At 39.7% G+C, this 16,169-nt stretch overlaps 1 protein-coding gene across 4 annotated transcripts in view; it reads left to right on the top strand.

Moving 5' to 3' along the window:
* Window positions 1-16,169, top strand: part of TMTC1 (transmembrane O-mannosyltransferase targeting cadherins 1) — a 285,364-nt gene that overhangs the window by 39,175 nt on the left and 230,020 nt on the right. For 3 of the 4 annotated variants that reach the window (XM_045462494.1, XM_045462493.1, XM_045462495.1), the window contains exon 5: window positions 78-287. The exons of the other annotated variant lie outside the window; for it this stretch is intronic. In XM_045462494.1, the coding sequence (XP_045318450.1) occupies window positions 78-287 (210 nt within the window). The remainder of the gene's footprint in view (window positions 1-77; window positions 288-16,169) is intronic. 4 annotated transcript variants of the gene reach the window in all.

Genomic DNA, 16,169 nt, shown 5'->3' with positions numbered 1-16,169 from the left:
GGGGACTGCTGTTTCTCGTTGCAAACCTTGTCATTCTGTCTGACTTTGTTTCTGCTCCGTTCCACATACACAATTAGGAGCAATGGGGTCATCCATCAGCGCAGCCTGCAGCAGCCTGCCAGTCCCCCGCCCCCGTCGCTGCCCCCGCAGCCTCACCGGGAGAACGGGAAGCAGCATCATCGATTTCCTCACCGAGGAGCTTGGGGTGGCTGCCACTCACCATCGCCACCAGAACCCAAGAGCAGTGGATTCCCAGTGTCTCCTGGAGCTGTGTGGTCCATGATGAGGTACTGAGATGGGCTCCCCACGCCCATGTTCGCCATCCAGTGCCGCCTGGGGCAGCATGGCTTGGCGGGAGAAATCAAACGTTGAATGTTTTTTTTTCCTGACTTCCCTTCTCTCTCTCCTTGTTTCCCTAGCTCCATTCTTCTTTCCCTCCCTCCGTCCCTCCTTCTTTCCCTTCTTCCCTTTTCTTTATATTAGATTTAGATAAGAAACGAGTAGTTAAGAAGAAGCAAGTAGAAGCCCTGCTGTTTGCTTTGATTTGGAAGCACGGGGTGAGATGTGGATCTGTGAGGCCTCAGCTAAGAAGAACAAACACTTTACTGTGTCCTCTGTGGAGGAGCCTTGCAGTGGAGAGCAGGCACCCTCAGTTTCCCGGGGGAGGAGAGCACTCTGCCTCCATGCTCCCTCCACCTGTTTGTTGTATGTGATAGGAATTTATTACAGCACAGGTATGGGAGGAAGCCCAGCGGACTCTGCTTCTCAGTAATGTTTTTGAGGATGCAGGAAATCTTTTCTAAGTCATGGAATTTTCTTTCCTTTTAAGAATATTTTGACCTAGCCATGAAAATTAACATAGATTTACCAGAACGGGTACTCACTAAATTAGGTTGCCTCTAAAATAGCTCAAGCCATGGGCAAGTTAGAATTTAATAAAGATGGAAATTAGATTCATTCTATTAGCACGTTACCATTTCAGATTGCTGTTCTTATTCCTCTGTGCAGTCTCAGAAAACTCTTGTTTCAGGGTCTTAGTTTCCAATTATTTCTGCCTTTGCCTGTTTTTTTTTTTTTTTTTTGTTTCTTTTTTGTTTTTTTGTTTTGGATCTTGCTTCATTCATCAACAAATATCTGTTGAGCATCTCTCATGTGCCAGGCACTGTTTCAGGCACCAGAGATGTCTTGGTGAATAAGGAGGACAAGGTTTTTGCTCCTGTGTAGCTGATTTTCCAGTAGAGGAAGACAGATACTAGATAACCACCAAGGAATGGACAGAGTGATAGAGAGTGATGGAGAGGGGTGGGCTGGCCTGGCCTGGACAAAGTTGTGTCGGTTGGTCCAGGAAGGCCTCCTGAATCCTTGTGAATGATAGGAGGAGCTAGTCCTGCAAAGACCTGCCAAGATCTGGACAGAGGGCTCCAGCCTTGGAATGAGCAAGTGGGAATTGGAAGGGGGCAAGGTCAGGAAGGGGGAGAGGTCAGGAAGGGGGCAGGCCCAGATCATGTAGGGCCCTGTTGTCCATGAGATCAAGTTTGGGTTTCATTCTGGGTGGAATAAAGGTTTTTTGTTTTTTAAGTGTGGAGAGAAATGATTACATTCATTTTTTAAAAAAATATTCCCTGACTTCGTCGTAGTGCATGATGTGAGGGGGCAAGAGTAAAGCAGGGAGGAGGGTTCGGAGGCTTTTATACAGATTAAGTGAAAAAAAAAGGTCCTGCCCAAGGGTGACGGGCTGGGATGAAGTACTGTGTTGGATTTGGGACATCTATTGGATATAGATCCCAGGACTTGCTAATGCTTGGGATGAAGGGGGTAAGGGAAAGGCGGGAAATGTGGATTTTAGGGTTTCTGGCTCAAACAGTTGAGTGGATGGTGGTGCCCATTACTGAGAGAGGAAGGCTAGGGGAGAAATAGGTTTCCTGGGAGTTGGAGGGAGGATGAAATCACGGAAATGTGTGAAATTCCTAAAGATGAAAGAAGGCAGATAAGTAGTCAAAACACTAAGGAAATCTTGACTTTTTAATAGAGGACCATGGAGGAAAAGAAGATAACATTTGGGGAAATTGTACATTTTCTAAGGAAAGGCCATGGAGGAGAAAAAAGGAGGACTTAATAGAACATTGGAGACTTTCAAGGTGGGTTTGACAATGTGACTCTCGTGAAGGAGGGACCATGTTGGGCTTTGCTCACATTTGTGTCCCCAGTTACTTTCATAGTGTCTGGTTAATCGTAGTTACTCAGATGTTTGTGAGATGAATAAATAAATGAGTTGATGGTAAGAAAGTGTTGGAATGAATCACAGAAAGAACATTTCCAGTGAATTTGGCAGTGAAGGAATGGTGGAAAAGGATGTTATCTGGAGGCTGTTAGGTGTTCGTTTTCATTCTTATTTTAAATTCACTGGACATGTGTGTGTATGTAGATAAGTTGCAGAGTGGAGAGATGAAAGACAGCAGCAGAGAGGGATGTGATGAAATATGAATACCAGGGGGATGCTGGTGAATGTTTAATACCTGGCTCTCCCAAAACAGGAAATCCTGACTTGTAGTGTTTGCCTGTTTCCACGTAAATACCGCTACCATGGCTCATTTCAGGCTACAAATGTGATGTCACTGACTGTGGAGTTGGGGGAAATGTACCAGAACCCACCATTATGTAGTATTTCCACTCTCTAGCAGACAACAGGCATAACCTCAAGAGCATAGATAATAGTAAAATGAGGTAAACTAGGAAGCGATGAGTTTTGAGTGTTTACCACCTTTGTCTTTAATACAATTGTAAAACTTAAGTTTAATTTAATTTTCAGTAGTGGTCATATTTGATAACTGGACTGCAGAATTCCTAAAAATTTACTAGACATCTTCCATAAGCCAGTGTGAGTTAGCTCTAGCACACCAGTGAAGAAGGTCCTTTGGGAAAAGGAAGAAAATTTGCTTTCTGTTATCCATCTACTCTGTACCAGGAAGTGGGCGAGCACTTCCCCCATGTTACCCGTGTGACCATCACAATATCCATTTAGGGTGGCTATGACAGTTCCTGCTGCCAGGAGGAAATCAGAGATCTTAGAGGTTAAAAAACCTTGTCCACATTTACATAGTAAGTGTAAGGTCGGGATTGGAACTCAAGTTATTTGACCCCTAAACCTGTGCTTTGCTCGTTGGCCATGCTCTCAAGTCCAGAGTCCCTGGCGAGGATTCAGTTTTGGGGAGGAGATGCCTGTATCATTTTATGTGGAGCTTGCCTCTCTGTTGAGCTCTCAGGAGGTAGAAAAATTCTCGGGATCATCCTTGGTCCACAGATGAGGAAACTTTTAACTTGCTTTCATATAGGGTTTGGTGCTAATGCATTGAATCAGATGACCTGCTTTCGTAGGTTACATTTTATTTTGTTTTGTTTTGTTTTTAATCTGAGCACCAGGGTATTTATTTTAGAAACAACGGTGTCTGAAGAGCAGTATACAGTACAGCCGGAACTGGGTCAGAGGCTTGCTGAGTTACCATGTTTGTGGGCAAGAAGGATCATTTTCCTTCCCTTGAAAAGTGTCATGTATTTTCCCTCTTTGTAAAGGAAAAAGATTATATTTTTGAGTATGCGTTTGATTAGTATTAAAATTGTTTTTGAAATCTACACTTGAACTTCTGTCAGAAGGTAGTCAGGTAAAGCAAATAAAAGTTCAAAAAGGCAGCTCTGTCCTAGTTCTAAAGATCTCTACAGAGAGCTTGTAAATCATGGCTCCTTTGTTTACTTGATCCTGGACAAGTTATTATCTCTGTGAGCCTCAGTTTCCTCATCTCCAAACGGCGAAAGCAGCAGTAATAACACTTCACTTTTTTTTTTTAAATATATGAAGTTTATTGTCAAATTGGTTTCCATACAACACCCAGTGCTCATCCCAACAGGTGCCCTCCTCAATACCCACCACCCACCCTCCCACCCCCCATCAACCCTCAGTTTGTTTCAAGAGTCTCCTATGCTTTGGCTCTCTCCCTCTCCAACCTCTTTTTTTTTTCTTCCCCTCCCCCATGGACTTCTGCCAAGTTTCTCAGGATCCACATAAGAGTGAAACCATATGGTATCTGTCTTTCTCTGTACGGCTTATTTCACTTAACATCACACTCTCCAGTTCCATCCACGTTGCTACAAAGGGCCATATTTCATTCTTTCTCATTGCCACGTAGTACTCCATTGAATAACACTTTACTCTCAAATTGGTTGTCAGGACTAAAAGCAATCATACAGGTAATAAGCATGTAAATAGGTGCCTGGCACACGGGTGGCCATTCGGCCCATGGCAGCCAGCTTCATCATTATTAGTAGTTAATATTAAAATATTTTCATTTTTGTGTGGGTTTCTAAACACTGGCATGCATCGTGAAAATGGTGAACCTGTAGTATGCAGGCAGGGGATGAAGAGTTTGTGTGTTTGTGTGGGACTTTTTTTTTTTTTTTAATTGGACCTCGAGCTTATTTGCTAGTGTACATTTGTACTGCATGTATAACATTAGGCTGGCAAAAAATTGGGCTGACACTATCACTTAAAATATATTCGGAAGATGGCGCACCTGGGCGGCTCAGTGGGATAAGCAGCCGACTTTGGCTCAACTCATGATCTCATGGTTCATGAGTTCGAGCCCTGTGTTGGGCCCTGTGCTGACAGCTGGGAGCCTGGAGCCTGCTTTCGGATTCTGCGTCTCCCCTTCTCTCTGCCCCTACCCTGCTCGTGCTCTGTCTCTCTCTTTCTCTCTCTTGAAAATAAATAAACATGAAAAGAAAAAATGATTTCAGAAGTTGCTAAGTGCAGGGAAAAATCCCAACCCAGGAAAAAACCCTAAATTTATTTAGTTGCTGGTTTTTCTGTGTGATTTGGTGATTGATTTATGGGCAGAAAGTGAAATAAAAAAAACCTCAGACTTGGGGTGCACACTCTGGAATCAGATAAAATTTCAGTTGATACTATGTTTTACTGAATTACTCCACGTGAAATGAGGAATGTTTTGTATTAAACATTCCTTTCCTCATCTTCTTCATTATGTTAAATTCATTCACACATGGACACACTTTCCGTTTTGCGTTGGAAAGGTCAGTGAATTCTACATGAAACCTTATCCTCATAACTCCTATTGACATCTATATATAACAATATATAGTTACTCTTCGTATATATACTTGATTGATTTAATATTTAAGTGACAGCGATCACAATAGGTGTTGAAGACAGTTCTTAGCTCAATAGATTCTTGTTCGTTTCCTCTTTTTTCAGCTGGATCTGTCATGGGTCATTCATTCACTCAACAGTATTTGCTGAGGCACCATTTTTGGTGTTAGGAATTTGGCCACTGCCAAATAAACAAAGCCCTGCCCTCATGGAACGTGGTGGGATGGTGGCCATGGTGTTTTTACTTAAAATGAGCTCATTTTCTACCTTTGTGGGCAAGACAGTGGTTAGATATTTCAGTTCAGTGGGTCTTTAAAAAGTTTTTCTTGTAAATACTTTGCACATAGGCATGCAAATCAAGAAACTAAGACAAGTTTAGGACTATAGAGCAGTTTAGCACCAAAGTGGATTTGTGAGGTAATTAAATTCAGGGGACTTAGGGAGGCATATAAATATTTTGACCGTCACTGATGGAATGGGTAACTGATCTTTTAAGTGTCGTTTTAATGCTTTATTTCTGTAGACCTTGCATTGTAGTCTTTCTCCCCAAAGTAAGAAATGCTGTGCAGGTTAAACTCCTGAGGTGGAATTTTGAACCTTTATCCACACATATGATCCAGTGAGTAGGGCAAGTGTGTCTCAGATAATCATTAATAGCCTCATTTCAGCTTTGAGAGAAACTTAGCAGCAAAGTGAGATTTGCAAGTGACAAAAAAAAAATCTGTTGAAAGTCTGCATTACTGATGAATAACTTAGTTCTCTTGTGTCCCCCAACCCTTAATTTTACATACTTTTTCTGTTGACTAATCTCAGATGAGCCCTTTTCTTTCTTTCTTTCTTTCTTTCTTTCTTTCTTTCTTTCTTTCTCTCTTTCTTTCTTTTTAAAATATAATTTATTGTCAAGTTGGCTCACATATAGTGTATACGGTGTGCTCTTGGTTTTGGGGATAGATTCCCATGGTTCATTGCTTACATACAGCATACGAGTGCTCATCCCAACAAGTGCCCTCCTCAGTGCCCACCACCAATTTTCCCCTCCCCCTCATCCACCCTCAGTTTGTTCTCTGTATTTAAGAGTCTCTTGTGGTTTGCCTCCCTCACTCTCTGTTTGTAACTATTTTTTCCCCTTCCCTTCCCCCATGGTCTTCTGTTAAGTTTCTCGAGTTCCACATATGTGAAAATGTATGATATCTGACTTTCTCTGACTTATTTCACTTAGCATAATACCCTCCAATTCCATCCACGTTGCTGCAAATGGCCAGATTTCATTCTTTCTCATTGCCAAGTAGTAGTCCATTGTATATATAAACTACATCTTCTTTATCCATTCATCAGTTGATAGACATTTAGGCTCTTTCCATAATTTGACTATTGTTGAAAGTGCTGCTATAAACATTGGGGTACACGTGCCCCTTTTGAATCACTATTCCTGTATCCTTTGGATAAATGTCTAGTAGTGCTATTGCTGGGTCATAGGGTAGTTCTGTTTTTAATTTTTTGAGGAAACTCCATGCTGTTTTCAAGAGCGGTTGCACCAAAATGAGCCATTTTCAATCTCATTCAGCTGCTGCTTTCAAAAATTTTATGACCAAGGGTGCCTGGCTGGCTCAGTCAGTGGAGCATGTGATTCTTGATCTTGGTGTTGTAAGTTCGAGCCCCATGTTGGGTGTAAAGATTACTTCAAAATAAAATGTTAAAAAAAAATGAAATGACCAAATGAAAGAGGTGTGGCATTAACTAATAGGTCTACACAGAAAATGATCCAACAATTACAGGTGAAGTTTGTAGGTTCATAATAATAAATCTCCTCCCCTACTTTAAAAATCTCTTAATGCAAGTGTGAATTTCAATGATGAATCCATGTTAAGAACACAGACCACCTCGTGGAAGTAGATATTAACTAAGATTTTATTACAAAGAGACTTTGCAAATTCTTCAGTTGGTGCTTATCATTTTTCCTCACTTTGCTTTGTTTAAAGATGAAATGGGCCACATTTTGCCAGGGAATTTTCTCTCTTCCTCAGTGGTATAAATTCTTTGGTCTTTAGTTGTAGTTCTTAGATGACTTCATCCAGATCACTATGACTTATTTGGGGGAGGTAGGCACATGATGGGTGGAGGACCAAGAAACCAATTAACTCTCAGGCTGCATTGTATGAAAACAATAACCAAATCAACTAGTATAATTATTGTTAAAATTATTTATTATTAAACAACTTTAGGGACGCCTGGGTGGCTCAGTCAGTTAAGTGTCTGACTTCAGGTCAGGTCATGATCTTATGGTTTGTGAGTTTGAGCCCCATGTCGGGCTCTGTGCTGACAGCTCAGAGCCTGGAGCCTCTTTCAGATTGTTTCCCTCTCCCTGCCCCTCCCCCACTTGTTCTCTCTCTCTCTCTCTCTCTCTCTCTCTCTCTGTCAAATAAATAAAAGTTAAAAAAAAACAAACAAACAAACATGGGGCACCTGAGTGGCTAGTTGGTTAAACATCCGACTTTGGCTCAGGTTGTGATCTTGCAGTTCATGGGTTCAAGTCCCGTGTTGGGCTCTGTGCTGACAGCTCAAAGCCTGGAGCCTACTTCACATTCTGTGTGTCCTTCTCTGCCCCTACCCTGCTCTCTCTCTCTCTCTCAAAAATAAATAACCATTAAAAAGGTAAAACCAAATAAAAACAAAATACAAAAAAAGTGACTTTATAGGTCCTTACTCCATGAGCCTATTATTTGAGCATAATATCCAAATGATATACTGTTCTGACTTTTGTCCCATACATCCTGAGCATATTCATAGTTTGTCAATTTCTCTTTAACATAGTGACCTGACCATAGCTTTTGCTAAGACCCTGTGGTACATTTTGGTGTCACTGAACTGCAGACATGCTTAGTGAGTGTAAAGACACTGGAGAAGGAGGTGACTGATTGTGGTAGGTATTGATCTTCCTGTGCAGAAAGAAATATTTTCCTGGAAAGGGTGAACAAATGGTGGAGTTTTGCTATAAGAATAATGGAAATGGTGGGAAATTTCTTTTTAAAAATTTTATTTATTTCCTTATTTATTTATTTATTTATTTATTTATTTAATATTAAATATAGTTTAGTGTCAAATTGGTTCCCATACAACACCCAGTGCTCATCCCAACAGGTGCCCTCCTCAATGCCCATCGCTCACTTTCCCCTCTCCCCCACCCCCTATCAACCCTTAGTTTGTTCTCAGTATTTAGGTGTCTCTTATGGTTTGTCTCCCTCCCTGTCTGTAACTTTTTTTTCCCTTTCCCCTCCCCCATGGTCTTCTGACGAATGGATAAAGAAGATGCGGTTTATATATACAATGGAATACTACTTGGCAATGAGAAAGAATGAAATCTGGACATTTGTAGCAACATGGATGGAACTGGAGGGTATTAGGCTAAGTGAAATAAGTCAGGCAGAGAAAGACAGGTATCATATGTTTTCACTCATATGTGGATCATGAGAAACTTAATAAAAATGTTTAAAAAGTAAAGAAGTTAGTTTTAAGTCAGTGTTATCAGGCTTCTTTTTTGTTTTTGTTTTTGTGTTATTTTTTTAATTTACATCCAAGTTAGTTAGCATATAGCACAACAGTGATTTCAGGAGTAGATTCCTTAATGCCCCTTACCCATTTAGCCCATCCCCCCTCCCACAACCTCTCCAGTAACTCTGTTTGTTCTCCATATTTAAGAGTCTCTTCTGTTTTGTCCCCCTCCCTTTTTTTGTGTTTTTGTCTCCCTTTTCTTATGTTCATCTGTTCTGTGTCTTAAAGTCCTCGTATGAGTGAAGTCATATGATATATGTCTTTCTCTGACTGACAAATTTTGCTTAGTATAATACCCTCTAGTTCCATCCACATTGTTGCAAATGGCAAGATTTCATTCTTTTTGTTTGCTGAGTAATACTCCATTATATATATACCACATCTTTATCCATTCATCCATCGATGGACATTTGGGCTCTTTCCATATTTTGGCTATTGTTGATAGGGCTGTTATAAACATTAGAGTGAATGTGCCCCTTTGAAACAGCACACCTGTATCCCTTGGATAAATACCTAGTAGTGCAATTGTTGGGTTGTAGGGTAGTTAGATTTTTAATTTTTTGAGGAACCTCCATACTGTTTTCCAGAGTGGCTGCACCAGCTTGCATTCCCACCAACAATGCAAAAGAGAATCTCTTCACATCCTCGCCAACATTTGTCGTTGCCTGAGTTGTTCATGTTAGCCATTCTGACAGGTGTGAGGTGGTATCTCATTATGGTTTTGATTTGTATTTCCCTGATGATGAGTGATGTTGAGCATTTTTTCATGTGTCAGTTGGCCATCTGGATGTCTTCTTTGGAGAAGTATCTATTCATGTCTTTTGCCCATTTCTTCACTGGATTATTTGTATTTAGAGCGTTGAGTTTGATAAGTTCTTTATAGATTTTGGATACTAACCCTTTATCTGATAATGTCATTTGCAAATATCTTTTCCCATTCTGTTGGTTGCCTTTTAGTTTTGCTGATTGTTCCCTTCGCTGTGCAGAAGCTTTTTATTTTGATGAGGTCCCAGTAGTTCATTTTTGCTTTTGTTTCCCTTGCCTCCGAAGACGTGTTGAGTAGGAAGTTGCTGTGGCCAAGGTCAAAGAGGTTTTTGCCTGCTTTCTCCTTGAGGATTTTGATGGCTTCCTGTCTTACATTTAGGTCTTTCATCCATTTTGAGTTTATTTTTCTGTATGGTGTAAGAAAGTGGTCCAGGTTCATTTTTCTGCATGTCGCTGTCTAATTTTCCCAGCACCACTTGCTGAAGAGACTGTCTTTATTCCATTGGATATTCTTTCCTGCTTTGTCAAAGATTAGTCGGCCATACGTTTGTGGGTCCCTTTCTGGGTTCTCTATTCTGTTAGTGTTATCAGGCTTCTTAGTTATGAACTGTGTTTATTGCAATAATATCATTAATATGCCTTTAATGTTCATTAGTAGGGTTGATTTGCCAAGCTGGGCTTTCAAGTTCTTTCAAAGTAGCTTTTCCAAAATATGGAACTTACCAGAAAAGTATTCTCTTCTATGGCTAGAGAACTTTTTTTTCCTCTTACTATTTCTTAACCATTAGTTGGGAGTGATGTTATTCTTTTTGAACCAGATCTAGAGTATATGGTAAGGCAGGAATTATCTTGATGAGTTTGACTGAAAGCTTATTATAATCTGCTTTGGTTCTTGAACTGAGCTCAGCACTAAAATGGATCATTTCAATAAAGTGTTCCTTGGATTCATTCAGAACTTAGCACTAAAAGCTTCTTCCAAATAAATCACATGCTAAGGAGGCAAAATTCCTTTTAATTTATGGATAGCAGTTGGTAGAGTTCCTAACTGCTGACAGCCCCTGGTTCATTCTGTTTAATCTTGATTGGGTACTGATTCTTGGCAATCTTCGATCCCCTGTGAATTTCAGTCAGTAGATGATAAGTTCTTTCGTCTCTCAGTGTAGAGCAATCAAGCTTAGGCATCTGCTTTCCAACTGGATGCACAGGGACATATGTTGAAAGAGAAAACTATCAGAATGTAGGCATTTCTGGTTGGCATGCAATTTTGTCACTGCCACAATAGGCTCTTAGAAGAGGATCCCGGGTCTCATGCTTTTCCATTGCCTCACCAGTTTCTATATGGAGCACTCCACCTCTGTCCTGTGTGGTGGTTAAGAATCTGGGTGGCTTCAAGGCCACCAAACATCTCTCTCTTCTTTTTCAGAGCACAGTGAGGGCTCTTAGGATGGTTAGGTAGTGTAGTGCTGATTTCTTTGCTCTTTTAGTTAATGCTACTGGCATCCAGCTTAATAATTTTTTTTCTCTTTATCTTTTTAAATGTTAGCCTGCTGAGAGGTTGTAGAGTGATTGTGATGGCAGTATCAGTTCATCTTAACATTGTAAATACTCAGGGTTTATATAAATAACTCTTTCACAAGGAATTATTCTATGCCAGGCAATACACTCATGATGGTTTCAGATAATTTGGTGAGATGTACAGTTTGTTGTTCTGAAAACTGTCTGCCACAGGTTTCGATCTGGTAATATGTTTTGTAGATTAAGTGTAACAGAATCTTAAAAATATGCATGCTTGAAAAAACCAGTTTTTTAAAATCCAAGTGGGTTTTGGAGGGACCTCTTGTCCAGCAGAAGGAAAAAAGAATTGTGGAAATACAAATGAATGAAAATTTCCTTATTCAGAAGCCAGCATCGTGATCATGTATCGACATTACAGGTACCACTGTCACTCGCATGGAGTGTGTACTTACCAACTGCCAGAGATTGTGTTACAGGTTCTATGGGCAGCTTATAATTTTAATTTTTATAAAAACCTATGAGAGAGACAGTGTACATTGCTGTAAAGACCAGGGGTTCATATCAGAGTACCTGGGTTCTAATTCTGTTCCGCTGCTTACCATGTATGTGATCTTGGGCAAATTCCTTCAACTCTCTGTGTCTCCATTTCCTTGTGGGTGGGTGGCAAGAATACCGGTACCTACCCCATGAGGTTATTGGGAGGAACAAATGGGTTAATATATGAAAAGAGCTTAAAATAGCTTTTCACTAATGGTAGTGTGGAGATTTAGCTCCCCTGGCCCCTCATGCTTAATTTATACCAAAACCAATGTGGAAGAATTCTTGTTTAAAAATCTTCTTCTTGTCACACTCACCTTGTCTTTGCCACATTTATGAAAGAAAGTGGTATGGTCTTGATCTTCCTTGTTTGTGATATTTAGTTATTTTCTCTTTTTATGAGTTTACAATATCGTAGAGGGAAATGATTATAAACGAGAAAGATTCTTGTAGCCATGATGGAAAGTTCATTGAGGTTTTAGCAGGATTTTAGAATGTCTGTGCTACCACTTATTCTTAACTGATGAATGCCATCCTCATTACAAGTCTCAAAAGATGTCTTTAGAGCTGTTTTTAGTTTATGAGATGAATAGTCAGCTTTTTAAAATTTTACATATTTAGAATTACTATAGAATAAAACATCACGTTAGTCAACAAGTCATTAGGTTGAAAATAAAATAATAAAGACTTCATTTACCTAATAACCATATAGGAAGATGTGTTTCATGTTATAGATTTATGAATTTTTTAATGCCATTCATGTTATTCAAACCATGATCTTTTTATTACTTTATGTATAATGTAGAAAATACGTATTGATTTTAAAGTCACCCTAAGCAGCAGTCTCCATGAAGAGCCTGTCATTAAAGATTTGCTAGTAACGATTTAACCTCTAAAAGTATTGGTAAAGTGTTTAAAGGGAACATAAGTATAGATTTTTAGGGAATGAAGGCAATGAATATATCATAATTTAGAAAAAAAGAAATAAAACAAGTAAACCCAAACCCCCAGTCAAGGTTGGACGGAGGGAAAGAAGAATGTTTATGTCTCATGTTAAGAGCTAAACATACCCTCAGTCCCTAATGAATAACCAATACAGTTCAACTTTTGAGTGGTAGAGCTTTTAGTTCCTGACACTTAAGTCTTTATCATAGATTTTTTTTCATACTTTGCATTTGGCTCTTGTAAGTGATTTTTCTTTGGGAGCGTGAAGGAATGTGACTTCGTGAAAGGAATTATGATATGTAATACAATTATGATGAAAGGAAAGTTCTGATTTTAAAAAGTTGTCTATTTAATTATAAAACTGTAGCTTGGGTTTCCATGCAAAGTCACTGAAAGACGGTGCATTTATCCTCAATGCATTGTGTTTCTCTCTTCTTTACAGTGTGTCATGTACAGCCTCAAAGGGTAGGTAAACCTTTTACATAAATCAAGATTGGGTGCCAGTCTCCAGATATTTTTAAGCAGGAAATACAGGTGTGATAATAGTTGATGGCTAAGAGGACATGATGTCTTGAACACTGCAACTCTTATCATTGCCCCTCATTGCTATTTGTGAAAAATCTGAACAATGTAGGTGTAGGGGTGCTGATAATTATTATTATTATTATTTTGAAAGGGAAGAGTTATTTTCCAGGTTGGGCTGTGGGTGTAAAGAAATGAGGCAGCACTGGGTAGTGTAAGGAGCCATGGCCTGGTCGGTGGGAAAACTGGATTTCACTCTGATTCTGATTTGCTATGGTCCTTGGGCCAGTTACATCACTTCTGTGTGGATTTTTGTTTTTCGTATCTGTGACATGACACAGGGAGACAGGATGGAGTGGTTTCATGGCATTTGCTACTCTCTCTAAGGTCTTTTTTGGCTAAACTCTTCCCTCTTTGAATTAGTAGTGTCTTCCATGGGCATGTGTGTGGTTGGGAGCTGTGGAGGGGTGGGCGGGGGGGGGGGGGTGGGGTGGGAGGTTGACCCTAAAAGGAAACCACACTGAGAGATGACCATAATGAGAGGCTCTCATAAATAACTAAATGGACAGTGGAGGAAATTTGCTAATGTGCATTTTGTTGTCCTCTCTTTTCCTTTTCTGTCTTGAATTCTTGACTACCCAGAGTCTTTAGAACTTAAGTCAAATGTCTTGATGAAAAATGTCCATATTAAAAAGGATTAGAGGAAACTGGGTGGCTCAGTTAAGTGTCCAACTCTTGATTTCAGCTCAGGTCATGATCTCATGGTTCATGGGTTGGGACCCTGAGTTGAGCTCTGCATTGACAGTACAGAGCCAGCTTGAAATTCTGTCTCTCTCCTCTCTCTCCACCCCTCCCCTGCTCTCTCTCTCTCAAAACAAATAAATAAACTTTAAAAAATCTTTAAAAAAAGATTAAATTTTGCCTTATACATATTTTACCTTCAGCCATCATAGTTGTAGTCAATGTTGTGCATTTGCAAGCTGACTACTGCTGCTGACTATTCAGAGGCAGTTGATTCATTTCATTAAAAAACATTTTTTAAACACTTAGTATAAAAATGTCTTAGGGATCATTTGCTTGCAAAGAACAAAACCTTCTGAAAACTTGCTTAAGCAAATTGTATTTATTAGGATACACTAGAATCTAACAGCACGCCAGCATGGGTATCAAGCCTGGTTTCTGCGCACAGGAACTGGCAAAGTCAAAACATTTATTTTTTGCTTCTTTGGGGATTCATGCTCTCTTGCTTTTTAAAAATCCACATTGTTTTCCTTTTTGTCTCTTTTTAAAGACTGACTTTTCTTAATTTGGTGAGTGCCAAGCTGCCTCAATCCTAGGTTCATACAGCCTCTCAATTCAGTTCTCCATATGATATGGACTAGAATTATTGTGTCCTGACTCCAAATTCCCCAAAAGGAGACTGGTTGGAAATCAGCATCAATTTGTTTACATCCCCGTGGAGAAGTCATACAGATAAAAAGATAATGTCACTGGTTTATGCACACTGAATTATGGGATACACAGGATAAGACATGTCGTCAGCTTGGGAAGTCTGGCTCAAGCTGAGTCTTAACAGATGAGACAATGAGCTGAAGAAAGGCAGGCCAGTCTTTCTAGGCAGAGAGTACAGCATGAGGGAGAACACAGAGGCATGCACCTGCAAAGTGCGTGTGCATGTGTGTGCGCGTGTGCATGCATGATCATGTGTGTATATGTGTGCATCATGTGTTTGCATGTGTATATGTGTGCATGAGTCTCTGCGTGTGCACATGTGTGTACAATGACAAGCAGCTTGGGACTTGAGTAGTGGGAGATGAGGCTGAGAAGGCCAGCAGGAGCCCTGTCATGAAGGAATTTGGGAGAGATGCCAGGAGACTTTGACTCTCGCGCATGAAGGGCGACAAGTACAATGGCATGTTCATCTTTGTTCCAGATTCATACATATAAAAGTCTGATAATAAAGCCAGATGAGAGATATTATTTATATGAAGATTAAAAAACTCAACCCATTTGATACTAATTTGTATACTTTTGAGAATGACAAAGCAGTGATTCTGAGATTTTTAGTATAATTGAATCCTGCATATTTGTGAAAACTCAGTATTCTTTCTTTGTCTTTCCAGATTGTGTTTTATATATCTTTACACATTTTTGTAGGTTTGGAAGGATTCTCATATTTATTTAGGAAAAGTTACCAGGAGCCTTAAGATCGCATTTGCCCATGGTAGGGAAAGGCTATACCTTTTATCAACACCTGTTGATTGATTTAAGCCTTTTCAATTTATGATTTTCTTCTAAAGAATAGAAAGTAATGGAAACTTCATGGAAGTGATAATCCCTTCCTATTATGCATTCAGTATACTAAGTTTGACATAATTTTGATTTCTGGTTTCTGATTAAAATAATCATTTCTTCTCATGTGTATTGTGTCCAAGCAGCTGTTGTGTTTTGTATTGGCACAGATAATTGCTTTTCTACTTGGCAAAGAATATGAGCAGATGCAAAACAAATATCTTTTTCTGGCATGGTCGATTGGAAGCTCTGCAGCCCAATATTGACTGCGTTTTCATAAGTGATGTAGCAAGTGCAGCTCAATGTCAGACTGCAGCTGTTAACTGCCAAGAATCCACTTTGGCTAAGATAAATTCTGACCAAGTTGGTACATCAGACTTAGGCTTTGAGCGTGAATATAAGAAACAACAGTTTAGTGTCCACATAAGGAAAATAGTACATTGACATGAAGGCCTCTATTGATGCCATTGCCCCCAAAAGTGATTCTAGAATTTCCTACCTCGTTTCCCTTTAATAGTGATGGGAGCACTGGTATGCTCAGTGGGTAAGTACATGGATCCTGGAGTCACACAAAACAGATTTAAGTCCCAGATTTCTCATTTAGTAGCAGTATAAACTTGGATTAAGTGATTTTCACATCCATAAAATAGGAATAATTAGTTCTTATAAATGGAATGAGGTTTCTAAAGCCTGGGGCCCAGTACAACACAAGCCCAATTAGCACTCATTATTCACTAATGTGAAAATGTCCAGTGTTTCTACAGTTGGGCATGGGGGAAATACGTTGTCTGTCTAATAGATCTGTGGTGTTGCTATTCAATGTCTTGAGAACTTTGAGAATTTTGCCTCATTTCGTTGGGAGGTACACAGACAGAATATGGATTGC

This window comes from Leopardus geoffroyi, chromosome B4 (genome assembly GCF_018350155.1).
Source record: "Leopardus geoffroyi isolate Oge1 chromosome B4, O.geoffroyi_Oge1_pat1.0, whole genome shotgun sequence".
NCBI classification, from domain to species: domain Eukaryota; kingdom Metazoa; phylum Chordata; class Mammalia; order Carnivora; family Felidae; genus Leopardus; species Leopardus geoffroyi.
The sequence above is the reverse complement of the archived record's forward strand: the minus strand, read 5'-3'. Positions and strand labels throughout refer to the sequence as shown.